General features: G+C 43.0%; 1 protein-coding gene and 1 pseudogene across 5 annotated transcripts in view; both read right to left on the bottom strand.

Moving 5' to 3' along the window:
• Positions 1-15903, bottom strand: part of RABGAP1L (RAB GTPase activating protein 1 like) — a 201187-nt gene that overhangs the window by 94508 nt on the left and 90776 nt on the right. For all 5 annotated transcript variants that reach the window (XM_048944161.1, XM_048944163.1, XM_048944160.1 and 2 more), the window contains exon 14: positions 811-924. In XM_048944161.1, the coding sequence (XP_048800118.1) occupies positions 811-924 (114 nt within the window). The remainder of the gene's footprint in view (positions 1-810; positions 925-15903) is intronic.
• On the bottom strand, positions 7094-8943 carry LOC125692947 (ATP synthase subunit alpha, mitochondrial-like; annotated as a pseudogene).

The following is a 15903-nucleotide window of genomic DNA, read 5'->3' on the forward strand; positions in this document are numbered from 1 at the left end:
GGCAGGACACTTGTCTGCTTGTTATGACAACTCCATCAATTCTGTCTGTACAGCAGCTCGAGGAGGAAACAGAGCAGCAAGGAGAAAGAAGAGCAGTAGGAATGGCTTTGTCTGAGGCAATCCTTTTTTCTATATGTAGAAAAAAATGTAAAATGAAAACTGACTGCCAGAAACACAATACAGTCTGTAACTGACAACAGGAGAATTGCCTATCCAGCAGCAATCTAATACCATTTGCATCTCTCCTGAGCAGCAAGCCTGCCTGCACAGCCTGGCCAAATCTGATCACTCAGTACCTCACCTCCCCTATGTGCAAACTGGAAAAAAAGTATTAGGTTTTTCCTGGATCAGAGGGTGACATGGATGGCATGAGTGAAAAGCACATCACTCATGGAATGGTCAGCTAACTTGTTCTCCAGATAATTACCTCAGAGACATTCCTGCTCAGCATCACTGCAGAGATTGCTCTGAGATTTCTCACCCTCAGAAACTGTCTCTATTGGCAGAGAAACAAAAGCTCTGCTCCCCCAGGCTCCTACAAGAACGGCCCCAGATCCCACACTGCCCACTAATAATACTAATGGGAGCCTCAACTATTCTCACATGCATCTTAGGATACAGAAAAGGCAAAGCTGCAAAACTACTTCAGCAGAATATGTAGTACTACAACAACACTATATTCTTCATAAACAGTATAAAAAAAGCTTTAAATCGTACTGATTGATGATTTGGATCAGAACAGGGTTAGCTGGGCAAAATACAGTCACAGCATTATATGGAACATCTTAAAATTCAGAGTACTGACTGTACCTTGCAGATTTTGTATAGAGATTCCTGACCGTCTCCTTCTGTATCTTTGAAATAATCATGTGCTGGAAACGTACGATGAATATCTCTTGTAATGACATTCTCCTGAGCAGAATCCTGTAAAAAGGAGAAAAAAATCCCTGAATATTAGCCTGGCAACTGTGTAATTAAACACACAGCACATACAATTCTATATGCAGTCAATGCGGTTACATTAGATAGCTTTACTGACTCATGCTCAGAAAATGCTCTGAGAAGAAACTGAAAAGCCTCTGGTCTCAAACGCAGTAATAATTTGACAGTTTAACAAGAGCAGCGTGGCATGTTTTCTGCCCTTCAGGCTTACAGTTCAACTTCAGAACGCAGAGAAAATGACTGGTTATTTAATTGCAGATGCATTTTTTCCTACGGAACATATGCTTACTGATTTCTCTACCAGCAGAAAAGGAAAATGAGACCGTCTCTCTTTCGAAAGCTCAAAGGTATTTATTTTTAAATGTATATCAATCTGTGATAAAAACCGTGTTAATTACCACTTAGAACTATTCCTGGGAAATGTTCAAAGTTTACCAGTAAGTGGTCTTTAAGAGAACAAAACCAGAAGTATAAGAAAATGTTATGCTTTCAGGTAAATCCTGTATCTCCTTCCTGCTATAACACCCTCAACAGGACCTAAATTCATTTTTACAAGGACGAGCACCAGGGAGAAGCTCGTGTGCATAACCATGTCTGAAAACACCACAGCAGAAGCCCTAAGATAGCCCTGACTGATAGGCAGCTGTGCTGCAGGAGGGTAGGAGGTTCCTTAAGTGCTGCAGCAGCTCTGCAAGCTCCATACGGATGATCTGCACATCCAAACACATCTGAAACAACACCAAATGGTTGTGCTTGGAACTGAGTTGTTCCCGAGACATACCTGCCTCTTTAGATAACGCAGTAACTGCTTACAACACTGTATTTTTATGTGATAAGAGCTGTGTGTACAAGGACATGGCACCAAAGTGCTGGAGCCTCAGCATCTCATCCATTATCTTCAGGTTCCAGTTACTTGCAGTGGAAGATAGCACCTTTACACCAGTAAATACCAAACACTGCTTTTCTCTGTTCCCTTTGTAATCCTAAAGGGAAAGCCAACAGAACCCTCATATGCGACTTAGAAAATAAATCTTTTATAAGCACTCTTGCCATGAAAATGAAATACATCCATTTGTTACACAGAAGCTTCTAAATCCTCAGACTGCAATTTGTAATCCAGCGCTCTACAGAAACGAGCTTGAAATCTGCTGGAGTCAGCAGGCAGCTCATCTCCTGTGGCTGGGGCATCCCTAACCCCACACAGGCTCTGCAGAGCTGCACAGGAATGCTCCTTCCTCCACAGCCCTCAGCAGCCGTCCTCTTCCTCCTCTCCGATCTCCACTCAAGTCCATGTCTCCTACAAATCTTCTCTCTCTTCTGGAGAGAAAGAAGCAACAATGGATGCTTCATTTATGTCGTCCTAATTCTTAGTGATCTCAACAGTTGCTTTCCCTTTGCTTGACAACATCTTCAGTACAAGGCAGTGACACAATCTGTATTTTGCAAAATACCAGGCATGTTGTGATGTGCTGAGGAAAGGAAAGCTTACAGAGAGGCGCTGTTTTTATTACACTTGCTGGAGAAAACAAACGTGCTTTTGGGCTTTCCCCGGGTCACCATCAGCACCTTCAGGATCCCTAAGCATCACAACACTGTTAGTGAGTGAAACTAACCATGCAGCCAAAATCATATGCAACAATACAGATAAGAATTAATGTTTGATAAACAGCAGTTCTCTAAGCAGCATTCTTAGAGCTCTCTTATCATATCCCCGAAGCCCAGTCCAGGAGCAATCCCATTACAGGCACAGTGAGAAGAGTGAAAGGCCAATGTGGAAACTCCCATCAAAACAAAGAAAAAGAATCAATACATTGGTTCAGCATCTTCTGTTTTTCTCACCATCAGTTAACAAGTCATCCTTCCGCATGCCCTTCTATTTTCTCCTTGTGCCTTCAGTACTATGTCACCTTTCCTCACACAAATCAAGAAAACAAAAGCTGGCAGAGTAAATGCCCAAGGCAGGCCCACAAAACATTGGTGTGAAGGCCCCATTGCACACTTTTGCTGATGTGGAAGGAGGCAGAGGCAGAGGCTGTATCCAGCAGTGAGTACAGATGCTCTAGAAAGCTAGAGGGAAATAGTCAAATGCATCAAAACGAGTATTTAAAATAAGACAATAAATGTGCTCCCTAAAGACAACACCCACCCGAAATGCTTTAAAGCCACCATTTAAGAAAACTAAGAAGTAAGACCAGAGAGGAGATCAGTATAGAAAATTCCTTCATATATTTAAATATATACAAAATCCGTGCAACTCTCCGCCTTTATCCACACTGCATTCATTCACTGGCCTGCTCTCAGGAGTACTGCAGCACACGAGTTTACCCTTATCTTAATTTGGGCTTTCAGGGGGATTTTGTTCTTCTGAAAGTCATGATTAGTTAATTCCTTATGAAAAAAAGATCAGGTGAGATGGCTATCAAAGCACGAAGAGTTCTGATGATCTTCCTCACTTCTAACAATCATTTTTGCGCTGCCAACTCAGAGAAACAATATTCTACTGAGGAAAAGAATTATCTTCATGTGTCAACTCTGTGACAGCTGACATCGTACTGAACGAGATCTCTATTTTGAGTTGGCACACTCTGAAACAGCCCAACTTCTGCAACTGCGAAGCAACCGTACCCGCGTGGTGACACTGCTGTCGTTCTGAACTATTAAGGCACTGCTGAATGTGGACACGGGATGCCAGAAGGCAGATTGAAATAGAAAAACAGAGAGAGAAAAAAACAACAACTGAAAACTATTTCCATTAAAGTAAATGTTAAAAGAAAATTAAGGCTACACAGCCCTCAGAAGTAAGAAATACAGGGCAATCTTTGTGCAGGCATATCCTGAATTATGTCTCAATTGAGGACATTTCAGACACTTTGGAAAAGACTCCTGCTCATGTATTGCCCCAAGCATACCCATCCTAGGTGTGACATCTCCCTGCCGGCTGCTAGATCAGAGAACCATAGAGTCACAGAATCACAGAATGGCCTGGGTTGAAAAGGACCACAGTGCTCATCTGGTTCCAACCTCCCTGCTATGTGCAGTGTCACCAACCACCAGACCAGGCTGCCCAGAGCCACATCCAGCCTGGAAGATGCACATCCTTTCTCCACTTCTGCCCCCAGGTTCTTACGTGGAAACAGGCACACAGCTTTCACAAATACACCACAAGAGGTTAGCTGAGCTTTCCTTATTACACAGTTGCCTGCATTACAGCCGTGGACTCAGTATGGAGAAATGCAGCATTACTCACGGTTGCAACCAAAGGAAGGAGAAGTTTTGCTTCAGAAGTTTCATGTGGGTACAAAGAAAAGTAATAAATCAGGTCACAGGTGTCTCAGACCCGGCACTTAAACTGAGCAGTACTTCTGACCTCAATGTCCTTGTGCTCCATTTCTCTGCTTAATAATAATTCCCTGTCTCAGTAGGGTGTAGTGAAAATCAATTAACATCTGAAGTGCAGAAATACTGAAGCGCTGAATCCTACAGAAATGTCAAAGAGGAGAATAATAACTTCATCCTCAAATTCTGATCTAAACTGCTTACTATAAGGCATGGGGCTACGCAATGAAACACAGTAAAGGGAAAAAAAAGAAAAGAAATAAACATAGATATATACTATTCCTTCTGTATACAATAAGGGAAGAAGAAACCAAAACCGCGGAGCTGTGTGCAACCAAGACCACATCACTATGCACACAATCAGACAATTTTATACTGTACTTCTTACCTCCCAAAGCTCATCCCTAATCTTAGAAAATGCCCTTCCAGTTTGGTCTTATCATACTGCACATGAAAACAGTATCATTTGTATGTGCCATAGTCAGCACAAGCTCACCTGAAAGGACTCACTTGTAAGGCCTGCATCTCTGCTGAGGTGCAGATAGCAGTTTTTCAGCAAATTGTCCCACCCATGCTTCATCTCCTCACTGGCTTAAAATATCCATGTCCCAGAGTCTCAAGGAAAGACAAAAAAATTCTCTAAAATGCCATCACAAATAGGTAGAAAATACAACACAGCAAAGAGGTCAGTCAAAACAGGTTCAAAATGAGCCATGCTCCTGCATGTAGCTTTGGCCCTTGTTATTGGTGACATCCTCCCAAGCTCCTGCTTCCAGAGAAACCTAATATTCTATTGTGCCCACATATGCACATCACCAACCCCTCTCCTCTCATCATCCTCTCTGCATACCACAGCCCTCCCAGTAGATATGCGACCTAAGAAAATCCCATGTTCTCTACCAACAAGTACTTGGGAAAATAAAACAACAACCAGAGGTTTGGCTTATGCTCAGTTCCTCTGAAACATTTTTGTAATACATACCTTGTAGCTCAGCTCTTTCCTATAAATAGATTTTCTTTCTATCATCAGCAGCTTGTATTCAGCAGAGAGCACAAACACTCAGATTTCTTATTAAAAGAGAAACAAACTGAGAAAAAGGACACGTGTCATAAACACAACAGTTCAGTAAATACGTGGGTCAACTAAGCTCTGCAAATCTAGTCTTCCTACCAGCTGTATTTATTGCTGCTTAGGCAGAAGTGCTCTCTGCAAGCAGCATGACCCAACAGTCCTGTTGGAGATGGGCCCATCAGCTCCAGCCCAAGCAGACCTCTGCTCCTGGTGGCTCGTGTCAGTCTCTTTTCTCTCATCAGCATGAATATAACTATTCTTCTGTACCTGGCTATAGCAGGGAAGTGCTGCTCTAGCCTTCTTATAGGTAAAGGAGAAACAGCTCACATTTTAACAGGGCTGAGCCATCAATCTGCCACAGACTTGATGATATTTTTCTGTAAAAATCACAGCATATTAGATCAGCTACAAAATACCAATTCTGCATACACTCACTCGTTCTCCAAAAGGGAGTACATCCGTGACCTTTACTATCTTTGTGTTTTATTTTCTTTCCTCTGCTCTATGCAGCCTCTCTCTCTGGTATATACAGATACATAATTTACTCTCCTTTCTCTGCCATATCCTTTCTGAAAAGACGTTGTCAAAAGAAAAATGCTGTTTGTGCTACTGGGCAAGAGATCAATTTTTGAATACGCCAGGCTCAAATCCTTGCCACTGGCACAGCAAGCTGAAGTCTGAGCTCCCCTTAAACACTTATCTTGAAAGCTCCCCGCTCTCCCCCAAGAGACAAGGAGCTCTGCATACCAGCAGATGGTTTTGGGGTCATTTTTATCCATGTAATGTATGGCCAGCATGAAGGGCCATGCACATCTAGGCATGACAGCATTTCAGTTTTGATTTTGTTCTATTTGGAGCTTTGTGTCACATTTTTAGGCAAACCCGATACCAAACATCCTTTTGTTAATGTGCATTTTGTCTTCGGCTTCCTCTTGCCTTTAATAGCTGTTACCTCAGAAGGCTGATCCCTGCAGAGGATCTGAAGCTCTATCAGACTAGGTGACAGGCATGCTATCCAGGTTACTCACCATTAGTTCACCAAAAGTGCATAGGCATTATGCACTTTATTACCTCATGAACAGAAAAGCAAAAACATGATTCACAAACTTATCTATACAGTCAGTTACTTTTGTCCACGTTCCTTCTGGCTCGTTACTCCTCAAATCAGGCTTTTTTAGAAGTCTCTTCTATTAGAGATGCAACTGCATTCGTAAAGTTTGGAGAAAGTGTTCTCGTGATTAATCTGCAATTTGAAATTCAAACAGCCCTGACTCTGCCACCAACTCGCTGGGTAACTTCCAGAAGCAGGTGAGCCTGCTTCTAACAAACAATACTTAGCTGCACACACAGCAGATGGCTGTGAAAAATGAAGTTGAAAATGTTTACAGAAAATCACAAAAGCAGTGTTTATGGATCCCGGGCTCCTACGTACCTATCTCAATTGAGTGTTACCAAACTTAGCTCAGTTTTATTAAGTGGCTTGAAATCTTTGCTACAAGAAGAATAAGAAAGAAAAATACTGTTACTGTTAAAAAAGACATCTTTAACAAGTCAATTTTGCAAAATAGTGCTTAGAAGATTTGTGCCCTGCAGTATTGCTGCCCAAGGAGATGTCTGTCTTGTCAGTGTCTCTTCCAGCGTGGCTTTACAAATTCTGAAATTAAATTGACTTCTGGCAATTAGAAGATGATGTGATCAATGCAACCGGTTCATGTAAGATTGTAAAGAAATGGTTGCTTCTCCTTTACAGAATGAGTGACTCCAGGTCTAAGACAGAACACTAATGAAGTTCAGAACTTCAGAACACAGAACACAGCGTGCCTCCCAGCCCATGCTCCTTTTGGCATCTGCACAGCTTGCTGTTGGCAAAACATTAATATAAAGAGAAAATACTTCCATGTCAAGTAGGTTTATCTGCTTCAGTGTTTCTAGCTTTCAACAAGAAGGAAATGTCTTGGAGCACTATGCAGATAAAGAGTTTTAAATGCTTAAGACTGTAGCTGAAGTGTGCATACTATTTCTTGAAAATGGAAACATCTGCCCTTCGTGTTCTTGAACGCTGGGGTTCTTCCAATAATCCAGACAGACACACTTCAGCAAGACCTGTGGTCAACAGAAATGTTCCCAAGACAAAAAAGCACCAATTCAGTTACCACCCAGATTCTCTCCCTGAAGACAGCTACATGATCCAAGCTACAACTTGGGATCCTGATACCCTTCATTTTAATTCTTGCTAGTGACAACACTGCCTTTCTGTTTCCATTAAGTGAAGGTGCTTCATTATGCTGAGGCATGTACTTCTGCAAACCGCTCTTCCAGAACTACTGAGATCAACAAACCCACTACAGATTAATCTTTTCTATTCTTCATGTAAGAAATCCAAAAACTGATGGTATAATTGACAGCATTTTGCATCCCTCAGTGCTCATATCAGAACGCAATACTGAAGACTTCTGCATGTAACACAGAATCACCTTTCAATAGTACCCTGAAGTGTTTGCTCCAGCTGCAGGGCACCAAGCACTGCAGAAGAGGAAGGCCAGCCAGATGGAGAGGGACAAGAGCAGAAATATCACCACAGAGTTTTCATTCCTGCCTTTGGAAAACGATGCAGTTGTGGATATAGAATCATAGAACGCAGCAGCAGACATCTGATGGTAGGCAACAGCCTGTTTGGACAAGTCATCATAAATGATCAGTGCATGTTTTCCATTGTCTCTGAAGTATTCCCCTATGGAGCAGCCTGAGTAGGAGCCACTGAAGGGCTGCAGCATCAGACACTGTTGCAGACACCACAATTGCGTACTTCATGGCATCTGAATCCGTGAGCCTCTTCACCAGCTGAGCAACAGTAGATCTCTTCTGGTTGATGGCAATGCAGATAAAGTACAGCTTCTTTTTCTCATCTGTTCCATCATTAAATCATTTCTGGTTGATTATTGTGTCAATGGCAATTGAAGTTTTCCCAGTCTGCCTGTCACCGATGATCAGCTCACGCTGCCCACGACCAATGGGCACCAAGTTGTCCACAGCTTTAATACCAGTTTGTATGAGCTCCTGCACAGAGGTCCTGGGAATGATGCCAGGGGCCTTCAAGCCAACTCTTCTATGTGTCTTAGATGTAATTTCCCATCAACTGGATTGCCCAGGATGTCTACAACATGGCCCAGCAGCTCTTCCCCAACTGGAACATCCACAGTGGCACCAGTCTTCTTCACAACAACCCCTTCCTTCATCAGTCTGTCATTACCAAACACAACAACACCAACGTTGTCGGACTCCAGGTTCAAGGACATTCCCTTCGGCCCAGAAGAGAACTCAACCATTTATTCTGCTTGGACATTTCATAGGCCATACACACGGGCAACACCATCACCAACTGAGTGCACACAGCCAGTCTCCTCAAGTTCAGCAGAGGCGTCAGCTCTCAAAATAGGTTCCTCAAGAACAGAAGATACCTCAGCAGTGCCTGTTTTCTGAAAGCCCATTAAGGAGGCACGGATGTTTCTGGTAGCAACAAATGCTGCACCAAGGGTGTTTCTGGAAATCAGCAGGGAGCGGGCGAGGACGGCGGCCACACAGGCGCACAGCATGGCGGCAGCGGAGAGCAGAGCGAGGCGAGCGGGAAGCAGCAGGCGGCCCACAAAGCGCTCTCTACAAAATGGTGACACCGCGCTCCCTACCATCCGCTGGATTGTGTGCATTTATTTCTGAGTACCTCACCGGATCTTTGGGAATGCCACCCTGAATACAGCTGCTGAAACCACAGCCCACAGGTGGCACGTGCTGTGAAGGCGGCTCTGGAATATGCTGCAAGACGAACCCCAGACATAAACAACTTAGAGACGCTGACACAGGGGGCTGCAGCTCTGCTTCCACTCTTTCAAATCTTCTCCTGCCACAAGGAGAGGAAATGCAGCATGAAGGGGCTTTCACCTCCTGACAATACTTCATACAGACACAAGTGACTGCAAGCAGATGCTGCCTAGGCTAACAATTAGCTGTCTATACCTAGGTTTATCAGCAGAAGATTTTAACACAACTGTAGATGAAGTCACAAAGAACAATGCAAGAAGGACAGAATCGCACATCAGCTAGTCTGTGCTGACTGTATCACAAGCAAAAGCAGTGCTTTCAGGCTACAATTCCTTAATTCAGTGTAAGCCCCAGAAGTCCCTTAAGTCCCACTCTCACTGGCTGAGCCAGCAGTGCGACTGCCACATGTGGCAATGGGAGGGCCGTGCTATAGAGCTCTGCCTGTAATTGGGACCTATGGGGCTGCGTGTGAATCATCAAAAGCAGCTCCATTTCTGCCTCTGTGTTTTGTTCCAGTTCATTGCTATAGTTTGAAAATGAAATTTGCCTTAGATTCAGCACCACCTAACACTCAGGTCAATGCGGTACAGACATTAGAGAGCATTTAGCTGGTCATACATGGGTCATAACAATAAAGACCAGACAGTGCAAAGATGGCACTGCACACTAAAATAATCCTAACTCAGTTTCAATGATATGTGTTTTCTATATACCACTTCTCAGTGTGTCTGAACACTTCTCAAGCAGTTTATATAACCACTGCACAGGTACAAGCAGATTACAGCTGCTCCTTCTCCCTGGAAGCAGCCAACAGAGCCTACATCCACCCCTTATTTTATGATTATGTTTAGTTTATTCCAGTTACTCTGATTAGGGTGGGATGCTGATCTGAGTTTACTGATAATGCAAACATTCCACAGTGAGCTCTTTTTTAATCCCTTGGTTTTCACAAGTAAGGCATGAACAAAACCTGTATTCTCCATCATGGAACAGAAATGCATTTGCTTCAATATGCTGATTCTAAGCAGACCAACGCTGATCTTCTTAGCATCTCTGACAAGGGGTAACCCTGATTCAGCTTTTCTTCCTCCTTTTTACCCCTCCTGGCTTTGCGAACCAAATACTCGACATGAATTGTATTACTTCATTACACGTGTGTTTGCCTGAGGTGAAGGAAGGGCTCCAGCTGGAGAATGAATGATCTCAAGTACTTCACAGGAGTGATTAGGGAAGGCTGGTCATCGGCACAACAGGAAAAGCAATTTTGCCAGACTGCCACAGCACAGAGCTGTGCAGCACAAGGAGGTGGGGGGGGGGGAACAGAGAGACGAGAAGCAGACTAAGGCTGTAGGGATAGAAAGGAAGACAAGAAATGATGGTGAAATGGAGAGGAACAAGAAGAAATAATGGGGAATAAAATATAGTATGGAAAAGACAAGTACCAGAGAGGTTATATTTAGTTCTCGCCAGCTCAAAAAAGGAAGCTATAAATCAAATATCCTCATTTAAATCAGTGAAAATCAGCCTGAAAGAAAATCCAGATTGGTTTTGTACTGTGCAGGGTACTGAATTCTATAAAATCTAGTTTCAGCTATTACACTGATGAAAAGGGCTTTTTCTCCCTCTTATTATAAATATATTCTCTATTATTAAAACGATCCTGCTATCAAGAATTCTGTAACTCCTACAATATACAGCTGATATATGTTAAAATTTTTCATTTCTTAAAGCTGCTTATCTGCTCTGGGATTAGCAAAGCTCATTCTGCATACAGCTGCACACTTCTCTACTTGATGGCAGCCTGAAACCAAGAGCAGAGAGAACACGGCCCACGCTGCAGTGCTCCCTTTCTCCTGGCTGCTCGCAGGCACTGCTGAAAGCAATGCAGGACAGTTCTCATTACTGCTCCTGACAGGCATTCCTGTCCATGCCTGCACCATGCTTCATCGCACTTCTGCATGGACACAGTGTGTGATTCCTTAGATGGCTGACCTCGGCTCACCTAGACTAAGCTCTGTGTTTCAGTTGGGTATTTGCAGCTTTCATCTCCAAGTACAACTGACAACGCACACACTGAAGGAAATATTAATTGAAACATCTACTTAAAAAATGCATAAATGTGCATCAGAAAACACCACAAATACAGATCATTTCTCGCTACTTCTCAATCTATGTTTCCCTCTCACCATGCGTTCATTTTGACATGCAGTCATTTATGGCAGGCACCCATATTTCTACGTAGGTAATATGCATGAGTCAAACAACATTTCTATTTTTTCTGCTTTCAGAGGGTGTTCCTTCTGGAATACATGGTAGCCTCTGAGGTATCTGTGATTCTACCTCAATAATAGCCTACACTGCATCAGATCACTTGGCACACAGAAATGAGACCCACCCAAGTTTTGGATTGTTCAATGTGGGAAGTCTATTCCAGAAGGTCAAAAGCAATTTATGAAGCCACCTTCTGCATTTAGTTCTATTTTGACACACAATGCCTTACAGGTTTATAAGTATGTGCACATCATCACTTCCAAGCAGTGCGGAACACAGGCAGAAGATTAAATGCGTCCCAAAGAACACCATGTGCTTCTCAAACCCGTTTTTTTTTCTCAGTCGCAAAGTAAGGAATAAACAACGAAGGACAAAACTATTTGACAAACTATGCAAAAGTTATTTGTATTGCCCACAAACATAAACAAACCAGGAAAGTCAAAAACCAAGGAGAAGTACTACCAACACCAACAACTAACAACAACAACGTTCAAGGAACGTTTGGACGTTGTGCTGAGGGACATGGGTTAGTGAGAACTATCGGTGATCAGTGGATGGTTGGACTCGGTGATCCTGTGGGTCTTTTCCAACCTTGGTGATTCTATGATTCTATGAACTACTGCTTTATGATGTAGAAGGCACATCCACCTGATGTGCCAGCCTACACGGTGGATTCGTTCTCCCTCAGCCTGAATAGCTTGCTGGGTGCAACACTCACTCATCAGCTGGCCAGGACATGCCAGTCCTGAGCATGTTCCCAGTACTTTCACCTTCTCAAGGCCAAGGTAGAAAATTGAATTTGCTGTCACAGAAAAGCGAGCTGCAGGCTCTCATGGAGAGGTTAAGCAGAGAGAAAAGATCAACAACCGTATATATAAATGTCTGTCAAGATAAAAGATGGAAAGCATCGAAAGCATTATATAACGCCACATCTGATTCTAAACAGAATGGGGTACAAAAGTTTTCCATTGTGTATCAGCAGCTTTTTCTGCAAAGAATCAGTAAGTGTAAACATGGATGGCTATTTATAGGCAATACAGAATACGTGTCCAGGAAACACCTGGAGCCTCTCACTTCTTGCTTCCATACAGTGTTCTTCTACGGCAGCCTCCTCTTTCCAAGGTTTTTCTAAATCAGAAAAGATTTTATCTCCACAGATTGCTACAGTATTTGATGTGAAGCCTGATTTCTTGCAAAGCTATCAGACTACGTATCCTATTAATAATGAGAATTTAAATACATTACAGAACACATCTCAGAGTAAGGTAGGGAGTTATTTATTGAATAGATAATACCAGCTTTGTAATTGGCTAAGCTTTTATCTAGAACAGGCTGCCCAGAGAGGCTGTGGATGCCCCGTCCATCCCTGGAGGTGTTCAAGGCCAGGTTGGACGGGGCCCCAGGCAGCCTGGGCTGGTATTGAATGTGGAGGTTGGTGGCCGTGCATGTGGCAGGGGGTTGGAGATTCATCATCCTTGAGGTCCCTTCCAACCTGGGCCATTCTGTGATTATCTAACTTTTTAACTCCATTATCTCTCTCTTATCTTGCTCTTAAAAACACGCAGGGTGACAGTGGCTCAATCAGCAGATAGCTACAATCAAGCTCACAGCTTGCTATTTTTAGTTCAGCTTTGCTTTGTGCCGTAGGAAAAAAGACAAAATTTAGAGGTTCAGACTGAACACAGATTTTGAAATTATTGCTACAGTTTTCCTCCACCTGAATTCACCATTTCAAAGAAAGCAGTACAAAAATGACCTAAAAGTTGTACTCAATCTGAGAACCACTGTCAGCTACAAATCAAAACAAAGGGGGAAACTGAAATGACATGGAAAAAAGAAGTGTGGGGAAAGTAAGGTTCCCAGTTTAAAACTTCAGAGAGCTATCAAATCTAATATACCATGACTAGGATTTTTCAGTTAGCTTCTATTACATTATACACTGAGCTGCTTAAAGAGCCCATCACAACACAGGCAGCAGAGCAAAGGGAAGGAAGGGCACAACGTACGTTTGGCACAGCTCAGCCTGGTCTTTGAGACAGCTCAGACCGAACAGGACTGATGGATTTCCACCTTGCCATGCAGAAGGCAAATATTCAGCTGTGTTAGGGTTCCTAAGAGCCACGGACATGCCAACTCAGCACCTCCCAGCTGACCACACAACACCACCTCCTCCAGCGAGCACATTTTGGTTGGGCTCCCAATGATTAGGTCAGGGCTCATAGGTGCCATTTTCAAGAGAAAGCCATACCATCCAACAGCACTAATGGTCCCTGATTCTCAGACCCAGGATGCAATTAATCCATGCACATTTTAGATTGTAATGACATCAGTTAGGAAAGAATATTACTCTGTCAATCATTTCAAAAGTAAGAAAGACACATTATCACAACAAACTTTTGTTTTCACAGAGGAGACTATTTGTTAAATAAGGTTGTGGGTTTTCTTTTTCTTCCACGCAAAGACTTTTTTCATTCCCCCTTATCTTATCCATCCTCTCTTGCTTGCATGCCCTTTAACATAAGAAAACAAAATACTAAATATATGAAATGCTGACTTAAAAGGAATATTTGTCATTCCATTTGCCAATCACACAACTGCCTGTCATTCTCAGCCATCCCAGATATGTCATGAGGTTCTTCAGAGAAGAAATATACATAATGCATAGAACTTCAAACAAAGCAGCTTTTACCTTGGACTGTTTTCTCCAGTGCACCGTTCCAAGAAAGCAGTATAAAACACTACAAAAGGGCAATACGTTAAATTTGCAGAGGGATCTTTTATTTGTCTTTGAAATTATTCATTATGAACAAATGCTCCGAGAGAAGAATTCATCAATAATTGATGGAACGAGAGCAGGAAACTTGCAAGAGAGAAATAAACAATACTGAGAAACCTCAGAAGAAAAATGAGGAGGAAAATGCTCACAAGCAACACCGTTAGGGATTACAACACCATTCCCACTCACCACTGGCACTGCAATCATCACACTGCAAAGCAGCAGAGTAGATAAGTTGTTTAGAGGTTGTAACGGACCCATGAAACAACACCAAACTGATGACTGATACCAAAATGTAACATTCAGAGTACACTTCACACACAGACCAAAATGCATCATTCTCGCTTTAGGTGCAAACCAACTGTATTCTTCAGCAATTTTTTTTTCTCCACACTTCTTTCCGAGAAAACTACCTAGAAATGCATCAGTGGTGTGGAGCTACCTTTTTCTTCTTGAGGAAACAAGCACAGACCTTTGGAAAAATAAAACAAAGTCTTTAACTATTAATCTATAGTGATGCACCACTGAGGATTATTTCCAACTCAGCAAATGAAATCCAAGTAGCAGCGGGTAACAGCATCCTGTGGTTGCAGGAGCTGCCCAAACATCTCCATGCAAACTGTAACATCAAATCACACCAGTGTTTCAAGGAGGACCCGGCACCACAGAGAGAGAGTACCAACGGATGGCTTCTGCCTGGCTCCTGCTGCTGCATCTGCTCACCAAAACCATGCCATTTTTTTTTCAAGGCTTCAAGGTGAACATGTGTAAAGTGAATGATGAAAAGTACTTTTTTCACTTACCATGCTGAAACCGCCCTTACCGAGCAGCGCGCATCTCCAGCCTGCCTGGTCATCATAAGACACGGCTTGCACAGATAGTGGTGGCACATTGGAACAGGTTGCCCAAGGAGGCTGTAGATGCCCCGTACCTGGAGGCATTTAAGGGCAGCCTGGTCTGGTGGTTGGCGGCCCTGCACATAACAGGGGGGTTGAATCTACATGATCATTATAGTCCTTTCCAACCCGGGCCATTCTATGAATCTACGAATCTATACTGAATTTCGTATACGGTATACAAATACTGCAAGGCCAAATGATGGCACTTAAACCCTAAATAGAAGTCATAGCTCAGTTGGAAGTAAAGAGGATCAAAGACACCGAGTGCCACTTCAAGCCAAAGGCTCTGCTGACACAGGAGTGGGCCCCAGCCATCGGAGGCTGGCAGGCAAAACCCGATGGAGCCCTGCTCACCAGGGCTGCTCTCTGCCAGGGGATGGCTCTTTGCTCTGCTAGAAGCCTGTGCTGCTTCCTGCATTTCCCAAACACTTCTCAAGTATTTCAGTACCATCTCAGACAACTTTCCTTTAATGTTTTTTTCTAGGCACAGCAATAATTTTCTGCAATATTTCTCAGATTTGAAAATCCATTGAAACCAACACACAAAGCATAAAAATAATTTTTCAGGGTAAGGACTTAGGCACAGAAGATCAAACCTTGGCCGTAAGACTCTGCTGCCAGGTACCTGAAGCCAAAAATAAAAAGCTCAGCTACAAAGAGATCAAACGCAGCCAAGTTAATTTTGTACAAAAGCATAGGAAAGAAGAGGGCAGTACACCGTGAGAGAATTGGATTTCACATCTCCCATCTTTTGGTAAGAGATGTACAATACTGACAGCACAGATGGCACC

Source organism: Lagopus muta, chromosome 5, assembly GCF_023343835.1.
Source record: "Lagopus muta isolate bLagMut1 chromosome 5, bLagMut1 primary, whole genome shotgun sequence".
NCBI lineage: Eukaryota > Metazoa > Chordata > Aves > Galliformes > Phasianidae > Lagopus > Lagopus muta.